This window comes from Salmo trutta, chromosome 24 (genome assembly GCF_901001165.1).
Source record: "Salmo trutta chromosome 24, fSalTru1.1, whole genome shotgun sequence".
NCBI lineage: Eukaryota > Metazoa > Chordata > Actinopteri > Salmoniformes > Salmonidae > Salmo > Salmo trutta.
Window position 1 is genome coordinate 19681762 of NC_042980.1, and position 23591 is coordinate 19705352.

Sequence of the window (23591 nt, forward strand, 5' to 3'; positions counted from 1 at the left end):
CTTCAATCATCCAGGTTGCAGAAGCATTCAGAAAAGTGTTGAATAGGATTCTTCTAAGCACCTCACGAGTGCTTTACATATTAATCTGTAAACCGCAGATTATCATTCCTAGGATCTCCTCTGAGAGCGGACTCCGAGCGGTTTAGGCTTTCATGTGAATTGTCTGAGGCCCGAAGCTTTAATTCTTATAAATTCAGCCCTGTTGGTGGGGCTTCTGGAAGTGTGTGCCAGGGGTGGGACAGCATAGCCCAAATCCTGACCAGACGAGTGATAATCCAACACACTGACACACACTTCCCAACCCCCACCCCCTACAAGCTCCTCACAGCACACACATCCCCATTCTTTAAAGCCAGCTGCTTGATGTAGCACAGACAGCTCATTTGAAAATATATGGGCTCAGATGCTTTCCAGTCCGGTTAAATTTAGGGCTGCTAACAGTGGCGCGTTTCACAACAGCTGTCGGCAACTGTCACGCAAAAGGCTTTCCTCCTATCGGCCACTCCCTCTCTGTTTGGCTTGCCTGCCCCTACTAGTAAAAGGTGATGCATAACGTTATTCCTCTCAGAGAGCAGATCAGAAAGCATAGTGGTCCAGTCACTCGGAACAGAGATGTATCTGAGAGAGTGAGTCGTGTGGATTCTAGCCTCGCTCCTATTTCTGTCTACAACGGGCTGACAAATTAGCTTTGCTTAGATGGGGCATGACTCACTGCCTTAGAGAGAAAGAGAATGTGTGTGTATGTAAGAATGTAAAATATATTTAGGTGAGCTGTGAGTCATGTAGAAGTGGGAAAAGGGCTGAAGGGGGAAGGGAGGGAGAGGGAAGAGTGAGGATGGGAGGAGGAAGGGAGGGGATTAGTCTTGATAGGGAGACATTTTAAAGTCAGCTTCTCTCTGCAGTGGCTCTGATTTGAGCCATGAAAGAAGAGGACCCTCAGCAGTGACACACATTGACGCATTTCTGTGGGTTTCTCTCCCCTCTCAGGTTGAAGATTGTGAAAATATCGTTCAAGTGCAAACAGTTCTTCGTTCAGCTCAGGAGAGAAGTGGTAAGTATTCAAGTCGTTGTTTTCACTGTCCTTCTTTTGACAGTAAAATGTGAGATGGGATCTACTAGCAGCAATGTGTGTGGAGTCAGAGGAGTCTTTCACCCAGTGGACCACACTTTGTAGTGAACCTAGCAGCCCCTAGGTTCCTATAAGCATGTGTGACCATGTTTCCTTGTCATAAGTGTCACCAGATCAGACCCAGTTCTCTGGCTCATCCTCAGGGTGGAACCTGGATGAGTTAGACTAGACTAGCTAATACTACTAATGGACTTAATGACCATCTACCACTGATCCAGTCCCTCCCCACACCATACCACAGGCATCCATATCAATCTGAAGTAACTTAGCTTAGACATTAACAACACACTGCCCCCTCACCCAAACCCAGCGTCCATATTTGTTTATTTGACTAACTGGCATGCTGGCATAATCACCGGTCTGCTCCGCCGCTGACTGTCTCTGGAATCTGGGACAGCGAGACAGGAAGAGCTTGTTAAATGCTTATTAATTATGAAGAATAGATTTGTGGCAGCGGGAGGCGGTGAGCGTGATCTGAAACTGATTCGAAAGCTGCTGGCTCCCTCTGCTTCTCACTCCTCTCTGTTCCGTTAAGCCCCACGATGGAACCATGGAATCCCAGGAAAAGATCCCCATCCACTCCCCCCTTCCCTGGTTCAATAATGGATGAGGTCTATTTCCAGAGCAGTTGTACTAAAAGCGCTGGGGCCGTCAGCCAGCCTCCATGGTGTCACTCAGGCTGTATAATTCATGGGTGCATCCCAAATGGCACCCAATTCCATATTTAGTGCACTACTTTTGGCCAGGGCTGTGCCCAAAATAGTGCAGTATATAGGGAATAGGGTGCCATTTGGGATGCACCCATGGACAGATGGGTAAGGCTGTTCACGGCCGGTCATGTGAGCACGGGTCACAGCACACACTTTAAAAAGCAACAACAAACCAGGAAATGAATTTGCCCCTTTATTTATTTTTTCTTCTCCTGGACTAGTGAGTTGTCTCCAGTGAACAAGAGAGTAGCCCTACTTTATCTGACCTCACTGCGAGGCTAGGTGACCTCTAGTCTAATGTACACGATGATGGGGTTGTTCAGAGAACCTGCTCTTCCTTGAAGTTGTTTCAAGATGCAAGTGTGGACAGTCAGCAAACTCGCTGTGTAAAAAAACAAAAAAAACACACTGAACCTAAACTTCTAGGTGGTGGTTGTTTTTGCGGTCTTTTTCTGTTTATAGGCTAACACAGGCTATATGAGCTGAACTTGTACCAGAACATTAGCTGTCCCTGTGAACATTATTACCCAAGTGGGACCACCATGTCTTCATGGCTAGTGGCATGTGCCATCAGGAAACCCCTGGGGGATGAGGGAGGGGTCTGGGGATGTTGTGGCTGCAGATAAGGATTAACCCCCTGCTGCCTGTCTACCCCCCATCTGTGACCAAGACCTTGACTCAACACCTCCTCACTGCTGCTACTTGAGTCTCAGGCATGCTAAACACACACATACAGACTCCAACCCTAGGTCACAACGTGCAAGGAGAATCATAGTACACAGTAAAGCCTATTGACCTAAAACATGTAATGCTCTGTGGGAAGGCGGTTACATACCAGCAGCTCGGACTGTATTGCTCACAGTACGGTATGGAAACGTCCTTTACCATTTGTCATTATTGTTGTCACTCACTGTCATTCTCTCTCCCCACTCTTTCCCCTCCCTCCCTCCTTTTACAGAATGAGACCAGGGAGACGTTGCTGGGGTTTAACATGGTAAACTACAGAGCCTGTAAGAACTTATGGAAGACCTGTGTAGAACACCACACCTTCTTCCGTCTGGACCGGCCCGTTCCCCCCCAGAAGAACTTCTTTGCCCACTACTTTACCCTGGGCTCCAAGTTCCGTTACTGGTAGGCGAAAATCCCCATTGCCAACCATGAGCATGCCCGCGCGCGCACACACACACACACACACACACACACGCCCACCCACACCCTCGCAAAACACTGTCATTGAAATGTCAACACAGGTACAATGTTTGCTAGGTCACAATGACAGGTTCCATCAATCATCAGTGTTTGGGGAGTTACATTAGCTGTTGGCTATCGTGCTCTCATCTTGGAGAAAAGTAGTTGAATTATTAACCATGCCCCAGAACTGAGCTTGTTTTTCAAAATGCTTTTTAGTTTTTTTGGGGAAAAGGGAGTTCTTCTATTATTCATATGGACTCATTTCTCAGATGTAGTTTAGAAATAGTACAAACAAATGTAAACTGTTCACTGTTGAAATTTAAATACTTGAATATTTGCTCTGAGCTGTGAGTGGGGGTGATGAGGGGGCTAAAACTTCAGCGTTTCATCGTTCTAGATTGTGCTGTGACAAACCGGGGTTTTGGAGAAAAGTCTGAGACATGGTTGAAACAGAAACACGAAGTGGAGAGTTTTTTTATGCATTATTGAAGCACATGTTGGGAAGTAAGGTGCCGTTTGTAATATGTGGCTGAATGGTATTAAATGATGGTTGGATGTTGTTTGAACGTTGTCTCTGCAGCGGGAGGACAGAGGTGCAGTCGGTGCAGTATGGCAAAGAGAAGGGGATCAAGGACCGGGTGTTCGCCAGGTACATAATGCACCACTGTACTGTCTGTACATGTATATGAACAGATGCATTCTGAATGTATCTGTTAGGCCGCGTTACTGCTATAAGGTCCTCTAAGAGTAAGACTGCCTAAATCTGTAATGCCCAAAGTCAAGTGATGGTGAACGAGCACCAGCTAATTAGCATTCATCTACTGCCTTATTATTGCCCCTCTACTCGGAGGTGATGTAGGATGAATTAGTGTTGATGGGCCAAACATAACATCCTAGTCTCACAGCTTATATCTTTATCTCTGAGCTTGGGCCTCAGTCAGCATCAACATCTGGGCTTAAGACTGGATTGTTTCATAACTCTGGCTGTGTCAAAGATGGCACCCTATTCCCTATTTAGTGCACTCTATGTGTGCCCTGGTTAAAGGTAGTGCACTATATAGGGTGCCTTTTTTCCATCTCCCTTATCACACAGTCCTCCATCCCATTGGTCAGCAGTATCACTTTCTCCTTGGCTCGGTCATGTGATTGTGTTTCCTTTCTGAGTAGGTCTCCCAGTAAGCCCCTGGCCAGGAAGTTGATGGGCGGGACAGACTGGGAGGCTGTGAGCCGGAACAGCCTATCAGACGAGAGGCTGGAGACCCAGAGCCTGCCCACACGCTCCCCACCCGGAACCCCTAACCAGTAAGTTCCTGACATGTCCTAATATAATTGCATGTCCTAATATAATGCCTACATATCAAGAGATGGCGAGACAGACGGTGCATTTGGAAAGTATTCAGACCCCTTCCCTTTTACCTACTTTTGTTGCATTACAGCCTTATTCTAAAATTGATTAAATTAATTGTTTTTCTCAGCAATCTACACACACTTCCCCATAATGACAAAGCAAAAACAGGTTTTTAGAAATATTTGCAAATGTATTACCTTATTTACATAAGTAGTCAGACCCTTTGCTATAAGACTTGAAATTGAGCTCCGGTGCATCCTGTTTCCATTGATCATCCTTGATGTTTCTACAACTTGATTAAAGTCCACCTGCGGTCAATTCAATTGATTGATTTGGAAAGGAACACACCTGTCTATCTAAGGTCCCACACTTGACAGTGCATGTCAGAGCAAAAACCAAGCCTTGAGGTCAAAGGATTTGTCTGTAGACCAGCAGCTCAGTGGTGTTGATGGTGCTTTGTGAATGTTGACCTGTTTTAAGGTCTTGCTCACATCAGCTACAGAGAGCGTGATCACAGTTGTCCGGAACAGCTGGTGCTCTCATGCATGCTTCAGTGTTGCTTGCTTCGAAGTGAGCATAAAAGGCATTTAGCTCATCTGTTAGGCTCACGTCACTGGGCAGCTCGTGGCTGCGTTTCCCTTTGTAGTCTGTGATATTTTTCAAGCCCTGCCACATCCGACGAACATCAGAGCTGGTCTAGTAGGATTCAATCTTAGTCCTGTATTGACACTTTGCCTGTTTGATGGTTCGCCTGAGGGCATAGCAGGATTTCTTATGAGCTTCTGGATTAGCATCCCGCTCCTTGAAAGCAGCGCTAGCCTTTAGCTCGGTGCGGATGTTGCCTGTAATACATGGCTTCTGGTTGGGAAATGTATGTACGGTCACTGTGGGGACGTTGGAAGATTTCCACTATTATTCCCATGAAGCAAAGGTAACGGAACTAAATGACTATCACCCCATAGCACTCACTTCTGTCATCATGAAGTGCTTTGAGGGGCTAGTTAAGGATCCTATTACCTCTACCTGACACCCCAATAGATTCACAGACGATGCAATCGCCTGCAGACTGCACTATCCCATCTGGACAAGAGGAATGCCTATGTAAGAATGCTGTTCATTGACTATAGCTCAGCATTCAACACCATAGTACCCTCCAAGCTCATCGTTAAGCTCGGGGCCCTGGATCTGAACCCCGTCCTGTGCAACTGTGTCCTGGACTTTCTGATGGGCCGCCCCCTAGGTGGTGAAGGTGGGAAACAGCACCTCCGCTTCGCTGATCCTCAACAGAGGGGCTACACAAGGGTGCGTGCTCAGCCCCCTCCTGTACTCCTTGTTTACACATGACTGTGTGGCCACTCACGCCTCCAACTCAGTCATGAAGTTTACAGACGACACAACAGTAGTAGACCTGATTACCAACAATGACGAGACAGCCTACAGAGAGGAGGTGAGTGCCCTGGGAGAGTGGTGCCAGGAAAATAACCTCTCAACCAACCTCAAAGAAAAGTTACTGATTGTGGACTTCAGGAAACAGCAGAAGGAGCACGCCCCTATCCACATCCACATCGACGGGACCGCAGTGGAGCAGGTGGAAAGCTTAAAGTTATTCGTCAGGAATGTGTACGCCGATCTGAAATGGTCCACCCACACAGACAGTGTGGTGAAGGTGCAACAACGCCTCTTCAACCTCAGGAGGCAGAAGAAATTTGGCTTGTCACCTAAAACCGTCACAAACTTTTACAGATGCCCAATTGAGATAATTCTGTTGGGCTATATCACCACCTGGTACCGAAACTGCACAGACCGCAAGGGTGGTGCAGTCTGTCCAACGCATCACCGGAGGCAATCTACCTACCCTCCAGGACACCTACAGCACCAAATGTCATAGGAAGGCCAAAAAGATCAAGGACATCAACCACCCGAGCCACGGCCTGTTCACGCCACTATCAACCAAAAGGCGAGGTCAGTACAGGTGCATCAAAGCAGGTACCGAGAAACTGAAAAACAGCTATCTCAAGGCCATCACTAGCCGGCTTCCACCCGGTTACACAAACACGACACCTTTTAGGTTGCTGCCCTATATACAATTGAAGTCGGAAGCTTAGCCAAATACATTGAAACTCAGTTTTTCACAATTCCTGATATTTAATCCTAGTAAAAATTCCCTGTCTTTGGTCAGTTAGGATCACCACTTTATTTTAAGAATGTGAAATGTCAGGATAATAGTGGAGAGAAAGATTGATTTCAGCTTTTTTTCCTTTTTCCACAAGCTTCCCACAATAAGTTGGGTGAATTTTGGCCCATTCCTCCTGACAGAGCTGGTGTAACTGAGTCAGGTTTGTAGGCCTCCTTGCTCGCACACGCTTTTCAGTTCTGCCCACAAATGTTCTATAGGATTGAGGTCAGGGCTTTGTGATGGCCACTCCAATACCTTGACTTTGTTGTCCTTAAGCCATTTTGCCACAACTTTGGAAGTATGCTTGGGGTCATTGTTCATTTGGAAGACCCATTTGCGACCAAGCTTGAACTTCCTGACTGATGTCTTGAGATGTTGCTTCAATATAGCCACATAATTTTCTTCCCTCATGATGCCATCTATTTTGTGAAGTGCACCAGTCCCTCCTGCAGCAAAGCACCTTCGCAACATGTTGCCACCCCTGTGCTTCACGGTTGGGATGGTGTTCTTCAGCTTGCAAGCCTCCCCCTTTTTCCTCCAAATATAACGATGTCATTATGGCCAAACAGTTCTATTTTTGTTTCATCAGACCAGAGGACATTTCTCCAAAATGTACGATCTTTGTCCCCATGTGTATTTGCAAACTGTAGTCTGGCTTTTTTATGGCGGTTTTGGAGCAGTGGCTTCTTCCTTGCTGAGCGGTCTTTCAGGTTATGTCAATTTAGGACTCGTTTTACTGTGGATATAGATACTTTTGTACCTGTTTCCTCCAGCATCTTCACAAGGTCCTTTGCTGTTCTGGGATTGATTTGCACTTTTTGCACCAAAGTACGTTCATCTCTAGGAGACAGAACGCGTCTCCTTCCTGAGCGGTATGACGGCTGTGTGGTCCCATGGTGTTTATACTTGCGTACTATTGTTTGTACAGATGAACGTGGTACCTTCAGGCGTTTGGAAATTGCTCCCAAGGATGAACCAGACTTGTGGAGGTCTCCCTTTTTTTTTTCTGAGGTCTTAGCTGATTTCTTTAGATTTTCCCATGATGTCACGCAAGGAGGCACTGCGTTTGAAGATAGGCCTTGAAATACAGGTACACCTCCAATTGACTCAAATTGTCAAATAGCCTATCAGAAGCTTCTAAAGCCATGACATCATTTTCTGGAATTTTCCAAGCTGTTTAAAGGCACAGTCAACTTGGTGTATGTAAACTTCTGACCCACTGGAATTGTGATACAGTGGAATAATCTGCCTGTAAACAATTGTTGGAAAAATGACTTGTCATGCACAAAGTAGATGTCCTAACTGACTTGCAAAAACTATAGTTTTTTAACAGTAAGTTTGTGGATTGGTTGAAAATTAGTTTTAATGACTCCAACCTCAGTGTATGTAAACTTCCGACTTCAACTGTACATAGTTGGAATCACTGGCCACTTTAATAATGGAACAATTAAATAATATTAATGTTTACATACTGCTTTACTCACCTCATATGTATATACTGTATTTGATTCTATTGTATTTTAGTCAATGGCAATATTTGATATATTTCTTAATTCCATTCTTTTACTTTTAGATTTGTGTGTGTTGTTGTGAATTGATAGATACTACTGCGCCGTTGGAGAATTTCGCTACACCCGCAATAATATGTGTATGTGACCAATACAATTTCATTTGATTTAGAGCTCCGAGACAGGATTGTGTTGAGGCACAGATCTGAGGACGGGTGCAAAAAAGTTTCTGCAGCATTGAAGGTCCCCGAGAACACAGTGGCCTCCATCATTCTTAAATGAAAGTTTGGAACCACCTAGACTCTTCCTAGAGTTGGCCTCCTGGCCAATCTGAGCAATCGAAGGAGAAGGGCCTTTGTCAGGGAGTTGACCAACCCAATGGTCACTCTGACAGAGGTCCAGAGTTCCTCTGTGGAGATGGGGAACCTTCCAGAAGGACAACTGTCTCTGCAGCACTCCACCAATCAGGCTTTTATGGTAGTGTGGCCAGACAGAAGCCACTCCTCAGTAAAAGGCACATGACAGCCCACTTGGAGTATGCCAAAAGGCACCTAACGATTCTCAGACCATGAGAAACAAGATTCTCTGGTCTGATGAAACCAAGATTGAACTCTTTGGCATGAATGCTCAGCGTCACGTCTGGAAGAAACCTGGCACCATCCTTAAGGTGAAACATGGTGGCACGTGCTGTGGGGATGTTTTTCAGTGGCAGGGATTGGGAAACTAGTCAGGATCGAGGGAAAGATGAACGGAGCAAAGTATAGAAAGATCCTTGAAAACCTGCTCCAGAGTGCTCAGAACCTCAGACTGGGGTGAAGGTTCACCTTCCAACAGGACAACGACCCAAAGCACACAGCCAAGACAATGCAGGAGTGGCTTCACATCCAACCTGACAGAGCATCTGCCAAAGGTGCTTCAACAAAGTATTAAGTAAAGGGTCTGAATACTTGTGTAAATGTGATTTTTATTTTAAATACATTTGCAAAAACCTGTTTTTGCTTTGTGATTATGGGGTGTTGTGTGTAGATTGAGGGGATGTAATCAATTTTAGAATAAGGCTGTAACATAACACGTAATGCGGCTAAAGTCAAGGTGACTGAATACTTCCTGAATGCACTGTACATTGTGAGGGAATTCCAGTTCCAATACCTTCGGTAATGGTACTGACACATTTCATTGCATGAGTGAAAGGAATTATACACATTCAAATGTATCAGAGAGCTGGACAAAACATCATAGAATCCAAATAAAATATAAGTTTTCCAACTGTGGATAGCGTACATTCAATTGCTTTGATTACACACACAATCCTCCTCACCACCGATTTGTGTGTATGCGTGCAGCCGGAACTCGTTCATACAGGAAGGGACAAGGATGCGGCCGTCGTCGGTTGGGCACCTGGTGGACCATGTGATTCACGCCTCGCCCAGCCTCCCTGTCTTCTCCAATCACAAATTCGCGTCCTCTATCCAGGCCGACTCTACCCTGTAAGTCTGCTACCACACTCTCACCCCAATCACGAGTCAGCCTCATCCACTCAAGGCAACTGCATCAGACTGGACTCCACTTGTAAGTCTGACCCCTTGTGGACACTGGACACACTGCAGTAGTGAGGAAGATGAGAGAGGTGGTGGTTATGAGTAGCCCTGTTGACATGACTGCATGATCTGACCAGGAACAACTCTGGCCCCTAGTTATAGCCCGGTACAAGAGACTAGGCCTACACTGAAACAATATGTTTGTGCTCAGAAAAGACTGTCAAACATTATAATGGAAGGTCTCTCACCAGCTCCCTCCCAAAAAAACACCACTATAGTTGTTAATGAGGATGAAAGTTGGTGACAGTGCATAGATTCCACTGTTAAAGTCCCCACTAAAGCCGCTGTCTAAAAATCTATGGGAGCCACATTAAATAGGACTTGACAGTTCCAGTGCCATGCTGTCTACTCCGACTGCTGAAACAGCTGATTTTTAACGGTTAGCCTGTGGTCTGTGGCTTACAATTACAGTTCACACCCTTTCCCAAATGTCATTTAATGGGCTTAAATGGAAACAGAGACTTTGAACACGGGCTGTAAAAAAGTGAAGTGTTTACAGCTCTGGGGGCATGGAGGGGGTTCGGCAGGGCTGGGATGGAGCAGGATGGGGGTGGGGGGGGGGGTGATCCACACAGTACTAGTAACAATAATAATGCCTTTGGCCTGTCTGACTGGGAGCCGTATAACCCTCTTAGGTCAAAATGCCCGTGGCTCTAGTCTACTGCAGTGTTGGTCCACTGACATCTGAGAGTAGCCTAACCACTGGGCTACTAGGGTTGGATTGCGCTGATGAGTGGGGCTATGTTCAACTTGTAAACCCAGCTCTGGCCTCACCCTGTCCCGCTCCCACCCTCTGTTGTCCCTCTGCTCGTCATCCCAACCTCAACCTTCAGCCAACCCTGTACTCCAGTTCTTTTGGCTGTTATGTTCTTCGAGATGCCTTTCAGAGTTCCAGTAACTGTTTATTATTAGGCTAGATTGGCTAAGTGCCACTAGGAGTGGAGGACGATTAATAGCCTGTCTGTCGGAGTCTCTCCATATGTTTCTGTCTTATCTTAGAGCCGGAATGGTTTTTATATGTTCTGCTGTGTTATCTTACCAATAACTATGTCACCAGCATTAGTACAGATACTGCACCTGTACTGGAAATGAAGGGAATAGTTCTGACACTTGCATAATCCCTATTTTAAAGTATGCATATGCACACAAACATGCCTACACTCACCATATATACTTTCTCTCCCTATTTCGCTCTCATTTCATTTCTGCGTTCACACACACAGGCACACGCGTACATGCACACTTGCACGCACCCACATTCCGTGCCAAGCCATTTGCTCATCTCTTGTCACTGACCCAGAAGATGACATAACCACCTGCTCACATTATTGCTATATCCGGTGACACACACACACGCACATAGATTCTCTCTTCTGCTCTCTCAAAAATAAACATAAAAACAACCATATTCCCTGTCACGTAGCCTTAGCTCAGTGAGGATAAGGTTTCAGGCGGTTGAAACCAAAGCATAGCGACCAGGTCATGTAATACCCCCCCCCCTCTACAACCTGATCTGTAAACCAGGAAAACATCCCACTACACTGTCACTTGAAAGGCGGCTGACCCTAGACTGTCCTTTAAAGAATAAAGAGAATATTGAACTTTCCCTGACTTTACAGTCATTGTGAAAAAGGACCGCAATTGTAGCATGTTATAACTTATTGTCTTGATGTAATTAGCGGAATACACCCATCTGTTTTTGTAAAGTTAACTATCCAACATTTCAGACCAAGATACTCGAGCTTAAACTAGTATTTGATAAAGTCTGTTACGTTGTGTTAATGTGGTCAGTAAGCAGTAGTCCTGCCCGTCTCTCCCTCCCCCCAGCCCTGTGGCTGATGTCAGCATAGTGTCTGTTTAGTTTGGAGAGGCCTGTCTGTCCTTCCTGCAGGGTCCCCCTCTGGACCAGGCCAGTGTCTCCTGTGTTGTGACACCAGCCCGGCATACAGGACGCTAAACAAAGACAATGTGCTGTGACTGGCCTCTACTCACCCTGGGCCTCCTGTGAATTCTGTGGTTGAATGACTAGGATGGTTAGGTACACTTTAACACACCCCCACTGTGACTAGGCGGGTTAGGTACACAAAGAGCCATATACTGTATATAGAGTTCAGCCAGGTTTTAGCACGGCTGCCATGTTGGAGCCTTTATTCTCTAAATGTTTGTGGTGAAATTCTGAAGTTACCTGCTGTAAACAAGCAAAACAGAGCAGCTGATTTAAGACATTTCTATTGCGTTGCTTTTGGGATAATGTGTATCCTAGTCTGTACTGTGTTGTGGTGTCAACAAATTGCATATCTGCATTCAATGGACATCTTCATAGGTTTTGAAACTATCAGAAATAAACACCACAACGTGGAAGCGGCACATAAATCACATTCCCAGTGGGTCAGAAGTTTACATGCACTCAATTAGTATTTGGTAGCATTGCCTTTAAATTGTTTAATTTGGGTCAAACATTTTGGGTAGCCTTCCACAAGCTTCCCACAATAAGTTGGGTGAATTTTGGCCCATTCCTCCTTAGAGCTGGTGTAACTGAGTCAGGTTTGTAGGCCTCCTTGCTTGCACACACTTTTTCAGTTCTGCCTACTAGAGGTCGACCGATTTTAACACCGATACCGATTTATTGGAGGACCCACAAAGGCCGATACCGATTAATCGGCTGATTTTTGTAATTTATTTTTTATTTGTAATAATGACAATTACAACAATACTGAATGAACACATATTTTAACTTAATATAATACATCAATAAAATCAATTTAGCCTCAAATAAATAATGAAACATGTTCAATTTGGTTTAAATAATGCAAAAACAAAGTGTTGGAGAAGAAAGTAAAAGTGCAATATGTGCCATGTAAAAAAGCTAACGTTTAAGTTCCTTGCTCAGAACATGAGAACATATGAAAGCTGGTGGTTCCTTTTAACATGCGTCTTCAATATTCCCAGGTAAGATGTTTTAGGTTGTAGATATTATAGGAATTATAGGACTATTTCTCTCTATACGATTTGTATTTCATATACCTTTGATTATTGGATGTTCTTATAGGCACTTTAGCCTTGCCAGTGTAACAGTATAGCTTCCATCCCTCTCCGTGCTCATACCTGGGCTTGAACCAGGAACACATCAACAACAGCCACCCTCGAAGCAGCGTTACCCACGTAGAGGAAGGGGAAACAACTACTCCAAGTCTCAGAGCGAGTGACGTTTGAAACGCTATTAGCGCGCACCCGGCTAACTAGCTAGCCATTTCACATGGGTTACACCAGCCTAATCTTGGGAGTTGACAGGCTTGAAGTCATAAACAGCACAATGCATTGCGAAGGGCTGCTGGCAAAACGCACGAAAGTGCTATTTTGAATGAATGCTTACGAGCCTGCTGGTGCCTACCACCGCTCAGTCAGACTGCTCTATCAAATCTTAATTATAACATAAATACTAGCCTTAGGTCATTAATATGGTCGAATCCGGAAACTATCATCTCGAAAACAAAACGTTATTCCTGTTACATTGCACAATCTTCAATGTTATGGCATAATTACGTAAAATTCTGGCAAATTAGTTCGCAACGAGCCAGGCGGCCCAAACTGTTGCATATACCCTGACTGTGTGCAATGAATGCAAAATGACACAATTTCACCTGGTTAATATTGCCTGCTAACCTGGATTTCTTTTAGCTAAATATGCAGGTTTAAAAATATATACTTCTGTGTATTGATTTTAAGAAAGGCATTGATGTTTATGGTTAGGTACAGTCGTGCAACGATTGTGCTTTTTTCGCAAATGCGCTTTTGTTAAATCATCCCCGTTTGGCGAAGTCTGCTGTCTTTGTTAGGAAGAAATAGTCTTCACAGTTCAACGAGCCAGGCGGCCCAAACTGCTGCATATACCCTGACTCTGTTTGCAAGAGAAGTGACACATTTTCCCTAGTTAAAAGAAATTCATGTTAGCAGGCAATATTAACTAAATATGCAGGTTTAAAAATATATACTTGTGTATTGATTTTAAGAAAGACATTGATGTTTATGGTTGGAGCAACGTGTACCTAAGCGATTATATGCAATGCAGGACAGGCTAGATAAACTAGTAATATCATCAACCATGCGTAGTTAACTAGTGATTATGATTGATCGTTTTTTATAAGATAAGTTTAATGCTAGCTAGCAACTTACCTTAGCTTCGTACTGCATTCGCGTAACCTCGTGGAGTGCAATGTAAAGCAGGTGGACTAGTTAACCGTAAGGTTGCAAGATTGAATCCCTGAGCTGACAAGGTAAAAATCTGTCGTTCTGCCCCTGAACAAGGCAGTTAACCCACCGTTCCTAGGCCGTCATTGAAAATGTGTTCTTAACTGACTTGCCTAGTTAAATAAAGGTCTAAAAATAATAATAAAAAATAATCGGCCAAATCGGCATCCAAAAATACCGATTTCCGATTGGTATGAAAACTTGAAATCGGGCCTAATTAATCGGCCATTCCCATTAATCGGTCGACCTCTACTGCCTACACATTTTCTATAGGATTGAGGTCAGGGCTTTGTGATGGCCACTCCAATACATTGACTTTGTTGTTCTTAAGCAATTTTGCCACAACTTTGGAAGTATGCTTGGGGTCATTGTCCATTTGGAAGACCGATTTGCGACCAAGCTTGAACTTCCTGACTGATGTCTTGAGATGTTGCTTCAATATATCCATATCATTTTCCTATCTCATGATGCCAACCATTTTGTGAAGTGCACCAGTCCCTCCTGCAGCAAAGCACCCCCACAACATGATGCTGCCACCCCCATGCTTCACGGTTGGGATGGTGTTCTTCGGCTTGCAAGCCTCCCCCTCTTTCCTCTAAACATAACATGGTCATTATGGCCAAACTTCTGGCCCACTGGAATTGTGATTCAGTGAATTATAAGTGAAATAATATGTCTGTAAACAATTGTTGTAAAAATTATTTGTGTAATGCGCAAATTAGATATCCTAACCGACTTGCCAAAACTATAGTTTGTTAACAAGAAATGTGTGGAGTGGTTGAAAAACAAGCTTTAATGACTCCAACTTAAGTGTATGTTAACTTCCGTCTTCAGCTGTATGTATGTATGTATGCATGTATGACTCTGGGTACACAGAATAACACCCACCCACTGTGTCTCCCTGTTAGAGAATGTACTGTAGCAGCTCTGCTTTGCTATTGGCTAATGGCCACAGGGGCAACTGGAGTCTCAGCTAAACCAGCTCTGATTTGCTCAATGGCTTACTGAGTTCTGTTGGATTTTAGAAAATGGAAGGTGTCTTATCTTGAAAAAGGATCATGGACTTCACTGACAGAAGGTACGGTACCATTAGCTAACATTGTCTCTCTCTACAGATCCCCAGAGACAGTAGATGGTCAGCCCCCGGCACTGCCTCCCAAACAGTCCAGGAAGAACCTGAGCCAGATGATCCAGGACCACTCCCAGCAGAGTCTCCTAGACAACCACATCAATGAGATGTACGATATCCCCATGGCAACCGACAAATCCACGGTAAGACCACCCCATAGATTTACTGGTAACTGACAAAATAAAGGAACCGCCAACATAAAGTGTCCTAATAGGGCGTTAGGCCACCACGAGCCAGAACAGCTTCAATGCACCCTGGCATAGATTCTACATGTCTGGAACTCTATTGGAGGGATGTGACACCATTCTTCCACAAGAAATTCCATTATTTTGTGTTTTGTTGATAATGGTGGAAAACGTTGTCTCCGGCGCTGCTCCAGAGTCTCCCATAAGTGTTCAATTGAATTGCTCATCAAGGCATTCAGTGACCACTCGTTAGTACCGAGAGATACTTTTTTAAAACTTATTAACCAACGTTATTATTCTTTTTTTTTTTTTAAACTAATTGACCAACGTGCGTTCAATTATTTGAATTCCATTTCGTTCGATTTTTATCTGTGAGCTCGATGTGCAGTTTCTGTAGAGATAAGTCGAATGAAGCCTGAACTGTGCGAAGTAGTTGGGAATTCCAACAGGCCAATATTCTACAGTTTTGTACAAAAAATGTGGTAATTAACTATAATGACCATGATCCATTGCGCGCCTGCTTAAATTTGTCTGGTATGTGCGGAGCAGAAAGAGACGAGAGAACGCTTGATCGAGAGAAAGCAGTTGCTTTGAGCTTGAAAGTACATGATCTAATTGATTTGAAGGTTGATATTCATCAGTCATAAAAGTATGCCTTATTTACTTTGAAGAACTACTAAAATAGTGATTTTTGTCAGACAGTATAGGCAGCAGCTCTATAGAGATGACTGGGAATGAAATAGTCATCAAATAAAACAATTATTTTATTAAAGTGTAAAAGTAATGTAAATAAATGATGGTTAAGTGATGAGCAGTAATAGGTGCTTGTATTGAATTGCTCTATTATTCTGTGTTACAGCATTAAACCCACATAATGCAGTGCTTTTAAAGTGGAACTGACAGCATTAAACTATTTTGCGGATATAAAACAGACAATCATAATATCAAGTCAAAAATATCAAATTCCCAGTTTGTGCTACAAAACCAACTTTGTATGAGGTTTTTATAATAGGTTTTATTTGACTCAGTGTTCCATGATGCACACGAAGGCATTGCTGGCGGAATAGATGGAATGCAGTTCAATGCATGATTTAATATAATCCACCAATGCATTTGTTGGTAGTCCACATTTTTTTTTTACTATCAGGTTGTAAATCACATAGCCTAGTGCATTGTTTGCTGCCTCCATTCGGGATGCACTTTTTCAGTTTCAATGACTTAATATTTTGGACAGAAACAGACGAATGTAACTAAGGCTGGGAATGTCAATACAAACTAAGCGCAATGACCACAAGTCAGTCATAACATGGCTAATAGGCTAGCGTATCTATTTACGTAGCAAGCAAAAAAAACACAGTCTAACATTAGCTAGCTAGCTGCTAGGAGGGTTTTTAATTGAAGGAGTGGTGAGTGAATGACTTTTCCCGATATCGTTATTTTTTGGTGGCAATACCCAGCTAGAGATGCAGGTGCCATTTGGTTAGCTAGCAAGAACTTGAACGACTGTTATCCATTTAGAGTGAATTCGCGAACGCAAGAGATATGCTATCTACTCCGATTTCAGAGCACTGTCTTCTTTAGTGTCCCAGATCACAGAATAACTGATGCATTTACGGATGCGCAACACCTGCCGAATATGACCGGTGTCAGTAAACGTAGGTAATAAAATGATTTGTTAGTCACAAACGCTCTAGATAACATGTAAACAGCCTAGCTAACCAGCTCTGCTAGGGCGAGTAAAATGGTCAGTGAGGTGTTCTATAATTTGTGTTTGGAAGTAGCTATAGCAAGCTAGCCAACTTTAGCCAGGAAGGCAAGCTGCAGAAGGACGAGTAGGCTACAATTCCCCATTGTTTATCAGTGCACATTTGAGATGGTTTATCTAATGTTCCTCTGTTATATTTTAGCTCATCTTGCTCTGGCTAGCATTAGTTTTTGGTCTTGTTGATGTTCATAACTGAGGGAAAGAGAGCCTACTATCTCATGGTTGTTTGATCAATATGATTGTAAAGTTCCCAAATGTAAGAGGACTCCCGTGGTATTTACATATTTGCAGAAATCCATTCAGGTGTATTTTGTGGCTTTTGGCGAATGTGTTGTAATGATCTAAAGTCACTCTGTTGCAGCTGCCTGTAAACACACAGTCCAGTTTAAAGTGAATGATGGCAGGCCCTACTGCCTGTAAACACACAGTCCAGTTTAAAGTGAATGATGGCAGGCCCTACTGCCTGTAAACACACAGTCCAGTTTAAAGTGAATGATGGCAGGCGTGTGTGGCAAATGGCTTGTTTGCATGACAAAGTGAGAATATATTTTTAGTGATTTTGCAAATGTATAATAAATAAAAAAACAACCTTATTTACATAAGTATTCAGACCTTTTGCTGAGACTTGAAATTTTGCTCAGGTGCATCCTGTTTCCATTGATCATCCTTGAGATGTTTGTACAACTTGATTGGAGTCCACCTGTGGAAAATTAAATTTATTGGACATGATTTGGAAAGTCACACACCTGTCTATATAAGGTCCCACAGTTGATAGTGCATGTCAGAGAAAAAAACAAGCTATGAGGTCGAAGGATTTGTCCGTAGAGCTACGAGACAGGATTGTGTCGAGGCACAGATCTGGGGAAGGTTACCAAAAAATGTCTGCATCACTGAAGGTCCCCAAGAACACAGTCGCCTCCATCATTCTTAAATGGAAGAAGTTTAGAGCCACCAAGACTCTTCCTGGAACTGGCTGCCTGGCCAAACTGAGCAATCAAAGGAGAAGGGCCTTGGTGAGGGAGGTGACCAAGAACTGGATGGTCACTCTGACAGCACTCCAGAGTTCTTCTGAGGAGATGAGAGAACCTTCAAGAAGGACAACCATCTCTGCAGTGCTCCACCAATCAGGCATTTATGGTAGATTGGCCAGATGGAAGCCACTCCTCAGTTAAAGGTACATGATAGCCTGCTTGGAGTTTGTGAAAAGGCACCTAAAGACTCTCAGACAATGAGAAACAAGATTCTCTGGTCTGATGAAACCAAGATTGAGCTCTTTGACCTGAATTGCCAAGTGTCACGTCTAGAGGAAACATGGCACCATCTCTATGGTGAAGCATGGTGGTGGCAGCATCATGCTGTGGGGATGTTTTTCAGTGGAAGGGACTGGGAGTCTAGTCAGGATTGAGGGAAAGATGACCTGAGTAAAGTACAGAGATCCTTGATTTAAAAACCTGCTCCAGAGTGCTCAGGACTTCAGACGGGCGAAGGTTTACCTTCCAACAGGACAACGACCCTAAGCACACAGCCAAGACAATGCAGGAGTGGCTTCGGGACAAGTCTCAATGTCCTTGAGTAGCCCAGCCAGAGCCCAGACTTGAACCTGATTGAACATCTGAGAGACCTGAAAAGAGCTGTGCATTTGCAAAAATGTCTAAACCTATATTTGCTTTGTCTTTATGGGGTATTGTGTGTAGATGGGGGGGGGGGGGGGGGGGGTGTTTGATTAAGGCTGTAATGTAACAAAATGTTGAAAAAGTCAAGGGGTCTGAATACTTTCCGAATGCACTGTATGTAATTCCCAAATATTTAAGAATTTATGAAAACGTGAATTACCATATTTAAGAATTCAGAATTCTTTTCAGTGTCATTCTTCCTGGGGGTGTATATGAACAGATTTTAATAAGATTTGTGGATAAAATGCTGTACGTTCCACTTTAATGTCTTTTTTTAATTTTTTTAAATCAAAACCAAAATCAAAAACCGTGATCATTTTTTTGAATAATCGAACCGAAACCAAGCCTACATTACAAAAGCACTAATCGCTCAGCACTACCACTCGTTCCCTCTGGATGTGGGCATTTTCATCCTATGGGGGCATAGCCATGGTAGACAAAATAATGGTCTGCCCACCATTTATTTCATGACCCTAAGCATGATGTGATGTTAATTGCTTAATTTACTCACCTGTGGGGAAGCACCTGCTTTCAATATACTTAGTTTATTTCATTATTTTCTATTATATTGGCAGTTAACTGTAGATTGATGGATGCCTCATTATGTGATCTTTAACCCATAGCATTTCCCACCCACTTGACTACTTCAAAATGGTGAAAGTCCTCAATGGTGCTACCCATGCTAAAACAGGCTTTTGGGCTGTAGACTTTTGGGGTGTAAGCCTATGAACCACCCTGGCTGCCTGACACATTTACTGTTCATGGTTTTCATGATGTTCCACAATGGGTTAATTCAGTTGTACGGAAATGATTTAAAACAAAGGCCAGGAGGCTTTCTTGACCTTGTGACCTCTGAAGAACTCTAGGCCCTTCAGAAGCTCTTTAGGCTGTGATAGCCTTTCCAATGTAGACCTGTATTAACACGTCTCTTCCTCTACAGCTGAACGGTGTTGTCTCTCACGACAATCTGGTTTTGCTCAAGATAAGGCCGGATGATAGTGGACGATTTGGCTTCAATGTCAAGGTGAGACCTCTGCCAACAGTATAATTATATGCCGTAACATGCGCCCAGAGGGTAATCTCCTGGCCCTACTAATACTGATCCTATATAGGGCGGCAGGTAGCTTAGCGTTTAGCCACTAACCCTAAGGTTGCTGGTTCGAATCCCCGAGCCGACTAGGTGAAAAGTCTGTTGCGCTCTTGAGCAATACACTGAACCCAAATTGCTCCTGTAAATCACTCCGGATAATAGGCAGATTATTTACCCCTCTCCATTGCCTTGGTTTTAGGGTGGAGCTGATCAGAAGATGCCTGTCATTGTGTCTCGTGTGGCCCCTGGGACATCCGTATGTTAAAAACCCATCACTAGCAACACCCCATATATTTACAGTACACATACTCATGTTGTCCTCTATGAGATAATCAAACAACCTCTCACTTGTTCTATCACTTCCACCCTCTCACTCACACTGAATTTCTCACATTTCTCTTTCTCTATTTCTCGCTCTCTGTATATCTACCCCTCGTCTCACTCTCTTGCTATTTCTCTTTCTCCTCCCTCTCGCTCTCTCTTCCCCCTCTCACTCACTCTCATTCTGACTCTCACACACAGCATATGAAACGTTCCATTGTTTGGAGCAAGGAGTAAGAAGAGTCAGTCGTACAGTAAACTCACACTTGTGCTGTAGCTCAGTAAATTAACTGGTCTGATTTGACGTCACTTAGCAGCAGTCCATTCACAGCTCCGCTAACAAGGCTTCAGGATGTTACTCTGATGTTGATGAAGTCAAAGTGAACCAACAACAGTTAGTCCTCTTTGTTGTAATTTACCACAAGCTATTGCTACGGGGCCCATATTCACAAAGGGTCACAGAGACAGAGTAGGACTGCTGATACAGGATCAGTTTTGACTTTTAGATCATAATGAAGGATGATATGGACAGGGCAAACCTGATCCTTGATCAGTAGTCTTACTCTGAGACACTTACTCTATGAATGAAGGCCTAGTATTGTAGTCTATTCTCCCCAGTATCACTCTAACCACTTGGCCCAACTGTGTTCTGACTGCATTCTTCTCCAACCCTCTACAGGCCGACCTGTGTGTCCCTCGTCTGAACGAAGGTGACCAGGTGGTTTTGATCAACGGTCGTGATATCTCAGAGCACACTCACGACCAGGTGGTCATGTTCATCAAGGCCAGCTGTGAGAGCCACTCAGGAGAGCTCATCCTATTGGTCAGGCCCAATGGTGAGGAGAGGATTTGTTTTGTTAAATGTTTACACTTACATTAATAAGTAATCTCCTTGGGTTTATTATTACAATGCTCAGGTTAAAACAGGCCATATCATCCCAGTACAGGTTCGAAGAACAGGTGACCCCAAACAAAAGTTAGGCTACCTTCCAATATCAACACTATAGATTTCCAATTAGAAAAATGCATACCTTATAAATTGCTTATTACGTGGTTTGCTGGTGTGAATATTAAAACTGAGCAGAGCTTTAGACTTGTACATTAATAATATAGGATGCCGTTCTTCTCTTGACACTGTTCTAAACTAACCGTGTTGCTTCCCTATGTCCCCAGCCATCTATGACGTGGTGGAGGAGAAGCAGGAGACTGAGCCAGACTTTCAGTACATCCCAGAGAAGTCTCCCCAGGACCCCGCTCAGCTGGACCAGGATGCCTGGAGGGATTCCATTAACACCCTGAAGGAGGGTCTGGTCAGCGGAGGAGTACTCACCCAGTTTGATGTGAGTCCTCCCCTCACCTACAAATTTAAAAGCTTTTGTCAGCAATACTCGCATTAATTTTTCCTAATATTATTGTGATTTTTGGTTGCGCCTCGATTCATGTTGGTCTTGTTCACTGCTCTTTTGTCTTTCTGAGCTGACTGGATGTGTGATGAGAGCAATGGCGCCCCCTAGTTTCTGCTCTGTTTTGACCTCGAGGGCACAAGGGAGGTTACCACTTTCTGGAGGGAAATTCAGCCTATGACTATTAAACAAGTTTTACAATATCAACTTTATTGATGTTTTACTTTATTTCATGGCACAGAAGAAAATTACTATTATGCTATCACTGTATAAGGAATAATCGCCAAGTGAAGTGGTTTACTTTAAAACAAAATGCTAATTCATTGATGCGTCGACTGCTCGTTTAATGTGGTGAGGAACACCGGTCTTATAATTTCTTCTCCGCATTCCAATAACTTCCTGTCTTTCATCAGGCACACTTAACAGCTTCCTGTTTCTCTGGCCTGTTGTGTTAGTACACTAGAATAATGCAAATAAAGTGTGGGGGCAAGGGAAATGTGCACACGCACACAGACTGAAAATACCGCTATGCACTGAGAAAATGACTGGGTTTATACTAATATTTTTGTTTTGGTCTTTATCTGCTATTGCACTTCACATACAATGTATCAATATATGTTCATTTTAAAGATTAGCAGCATGTTATAAATTCCACACACAGCAGGTGGAAGCAGCTTATCCAAAGATGTGGGCCTATAAGACATAGCAAGCATTCTCAAACCATTTTTGTAGGACAAGTTTGCTCACAACCAACAGAAAGTAACTTCCATCTCACAACATGATCAATTTTGTTATGTTCCCATGCAAGAAAACCAAAAATAGAAGCTCAAACAAAAAAGGGAACTAACAAAGAGTCAGTGATAACAGCCAAAACAAAACAGGGGGTGTTTTAGGGGAGGTTCTGAAAGACACTCATAGGGTGTTCACTGAAAGTTGACAAGCAACAACAATTGGGACCTAAAAGACAAAGGTGTTAACCCTCCACATCTCTCAAGACAATTGGTGCACTGGGCCAGCCACTCTTAAATATCACCTGCGCCAGCACAGGTGAAACATTTTCCCACTAACAAGATGACAAACCAGCACAGGTGTAACATACTGACTGAGGTGACACCAATAGGTGCGGCCCACGTGGTAACGTCCAACCACGAAATATGAAATGGGAAAACCAAAGCCTGTAACAACATAAAAACAAAAAGTCCGGTAGTAGCCTGCCATTCCCAAGAATTGGCGCAGTTCCTGATGAGAAGCTGGCACTGGAAGATTTGATGGCCTCCACTTTTGCCAGGACCGGTCGGACTTTCCCTTGCCCCACCACCTTCCCGAGATCATGATTAAAAAAAAATATATAATCATATTTTCTTTACACTTATTATTTTCTCACAGCAACTTTACCGGAAGAGGCCTGGAATGACAATGTTGTGTGCCAAATTACCTCAGAACATTTCCAAAAACCGCTACAGAGACATCTCACCTTGTGAGTATCAAACACACAGTTCACTCTACTTTTCTTAGTTAATCTGTGTTAATACTGTTAACCCACCATTTCACACTCCACTCCTTTCTCTCTCTCCTCTTCTGTTTATAGACGACGCAACGCGGGTCATTCTGAAAAGCACAGATGACTACATTAATGCAAATTACATCAACGTGAGTGCTGTTCGCCTTAGTCCACCCACACCAACCGTGGTGTTTTTGTTCAGCAGGTCTATAATAGGCTTTTTATCGGCCAAGATGGCGTAGTCTCCACTCCAAAGACTGAAAACGGACACATACTTGCATACCCACACACTCTTGGATTTATTAACACACAGCAACATATACCCCTACACACAGGTCTTATTCTGCTCTACTCCTCTTTGTACTGTAGATGGAGATCCCGGCATCGAGCCTGATCAACCGGTACATTGCGTGCCAGGGCCCGCTGCCCAACACTTGCCCAGACTTCTGGCAGATGACCTGGGAGCAGGGCTCCTCTGTGGTGGTCATGCTCACCACTCAGGTGGAGAGGGGACGGGTACGTGTCATACAATCAACTTTGCGATCGAGAGACAGCTGTGTCTCCGTATGTTTGATTATATTTTTCGGTAAAGACGTATGTATTTATCCTCTTTTCT

The 23591-nt window shown here is 43.7% G+C and overlaps 1 protein-coding gene across 6 annotated transcripts in view; it reads left to right on the forward strand.

Annotated features, from left to right (window-relative positions):
• Positions 1-23591, forward strand: part of LOC115160873 (tyrosine-protein phosphatase non-receptor type 4) — a 102690-nt gene that overhangs the window by 62770 nt on the left and 16329 nt on the right. For 2 of the 6 annotated variants that reach the window (XM_029711359.1, XM_029711361.1), the window contains exons 11-23: positions 988-1051; positions 2798-2970; positions 3602-3679; positions 4198-4332; positions 9406-9549; positions 15024-15180; positions 19601-19684; positions 19950-20006; positions 20751-20907; positions 21245-21411; positions 22861-22951; positions 23063-23124; positions 23345-23491. In XM_029711359.1, coding sequence (XP_029567219.1) covers positions 988-1051; positions 2798-2970; positions 3602-3679; positions 4198-4332; positions 9406-9549; positions 15024-15180; positions 19601-19684; positions 19950-20006; positions 20751-20907; positions 21245-21411; positions 22861-22951; positions 23063-23124; positions 23345-23491 — 1516 coding nt within the window. The remainder of the gene's footprint in view (positions 1-987; positions 1052-2797; positions 2971-3601; positions 3680-4197; positions 4333-9405; positions 9550-15023; positions 15181-19600; positions 19685-19949; positions 20007-20750; positions 20908-21244; positions 21412-22860; positions 22952-23062; positions 23125-23344; positions 23492-23591) is intronic. The other 4 variants (XM_029711360.1, XM_029711362.1, XM_029711363.1 and 1 more) reach the window with 3 other exon arrangements.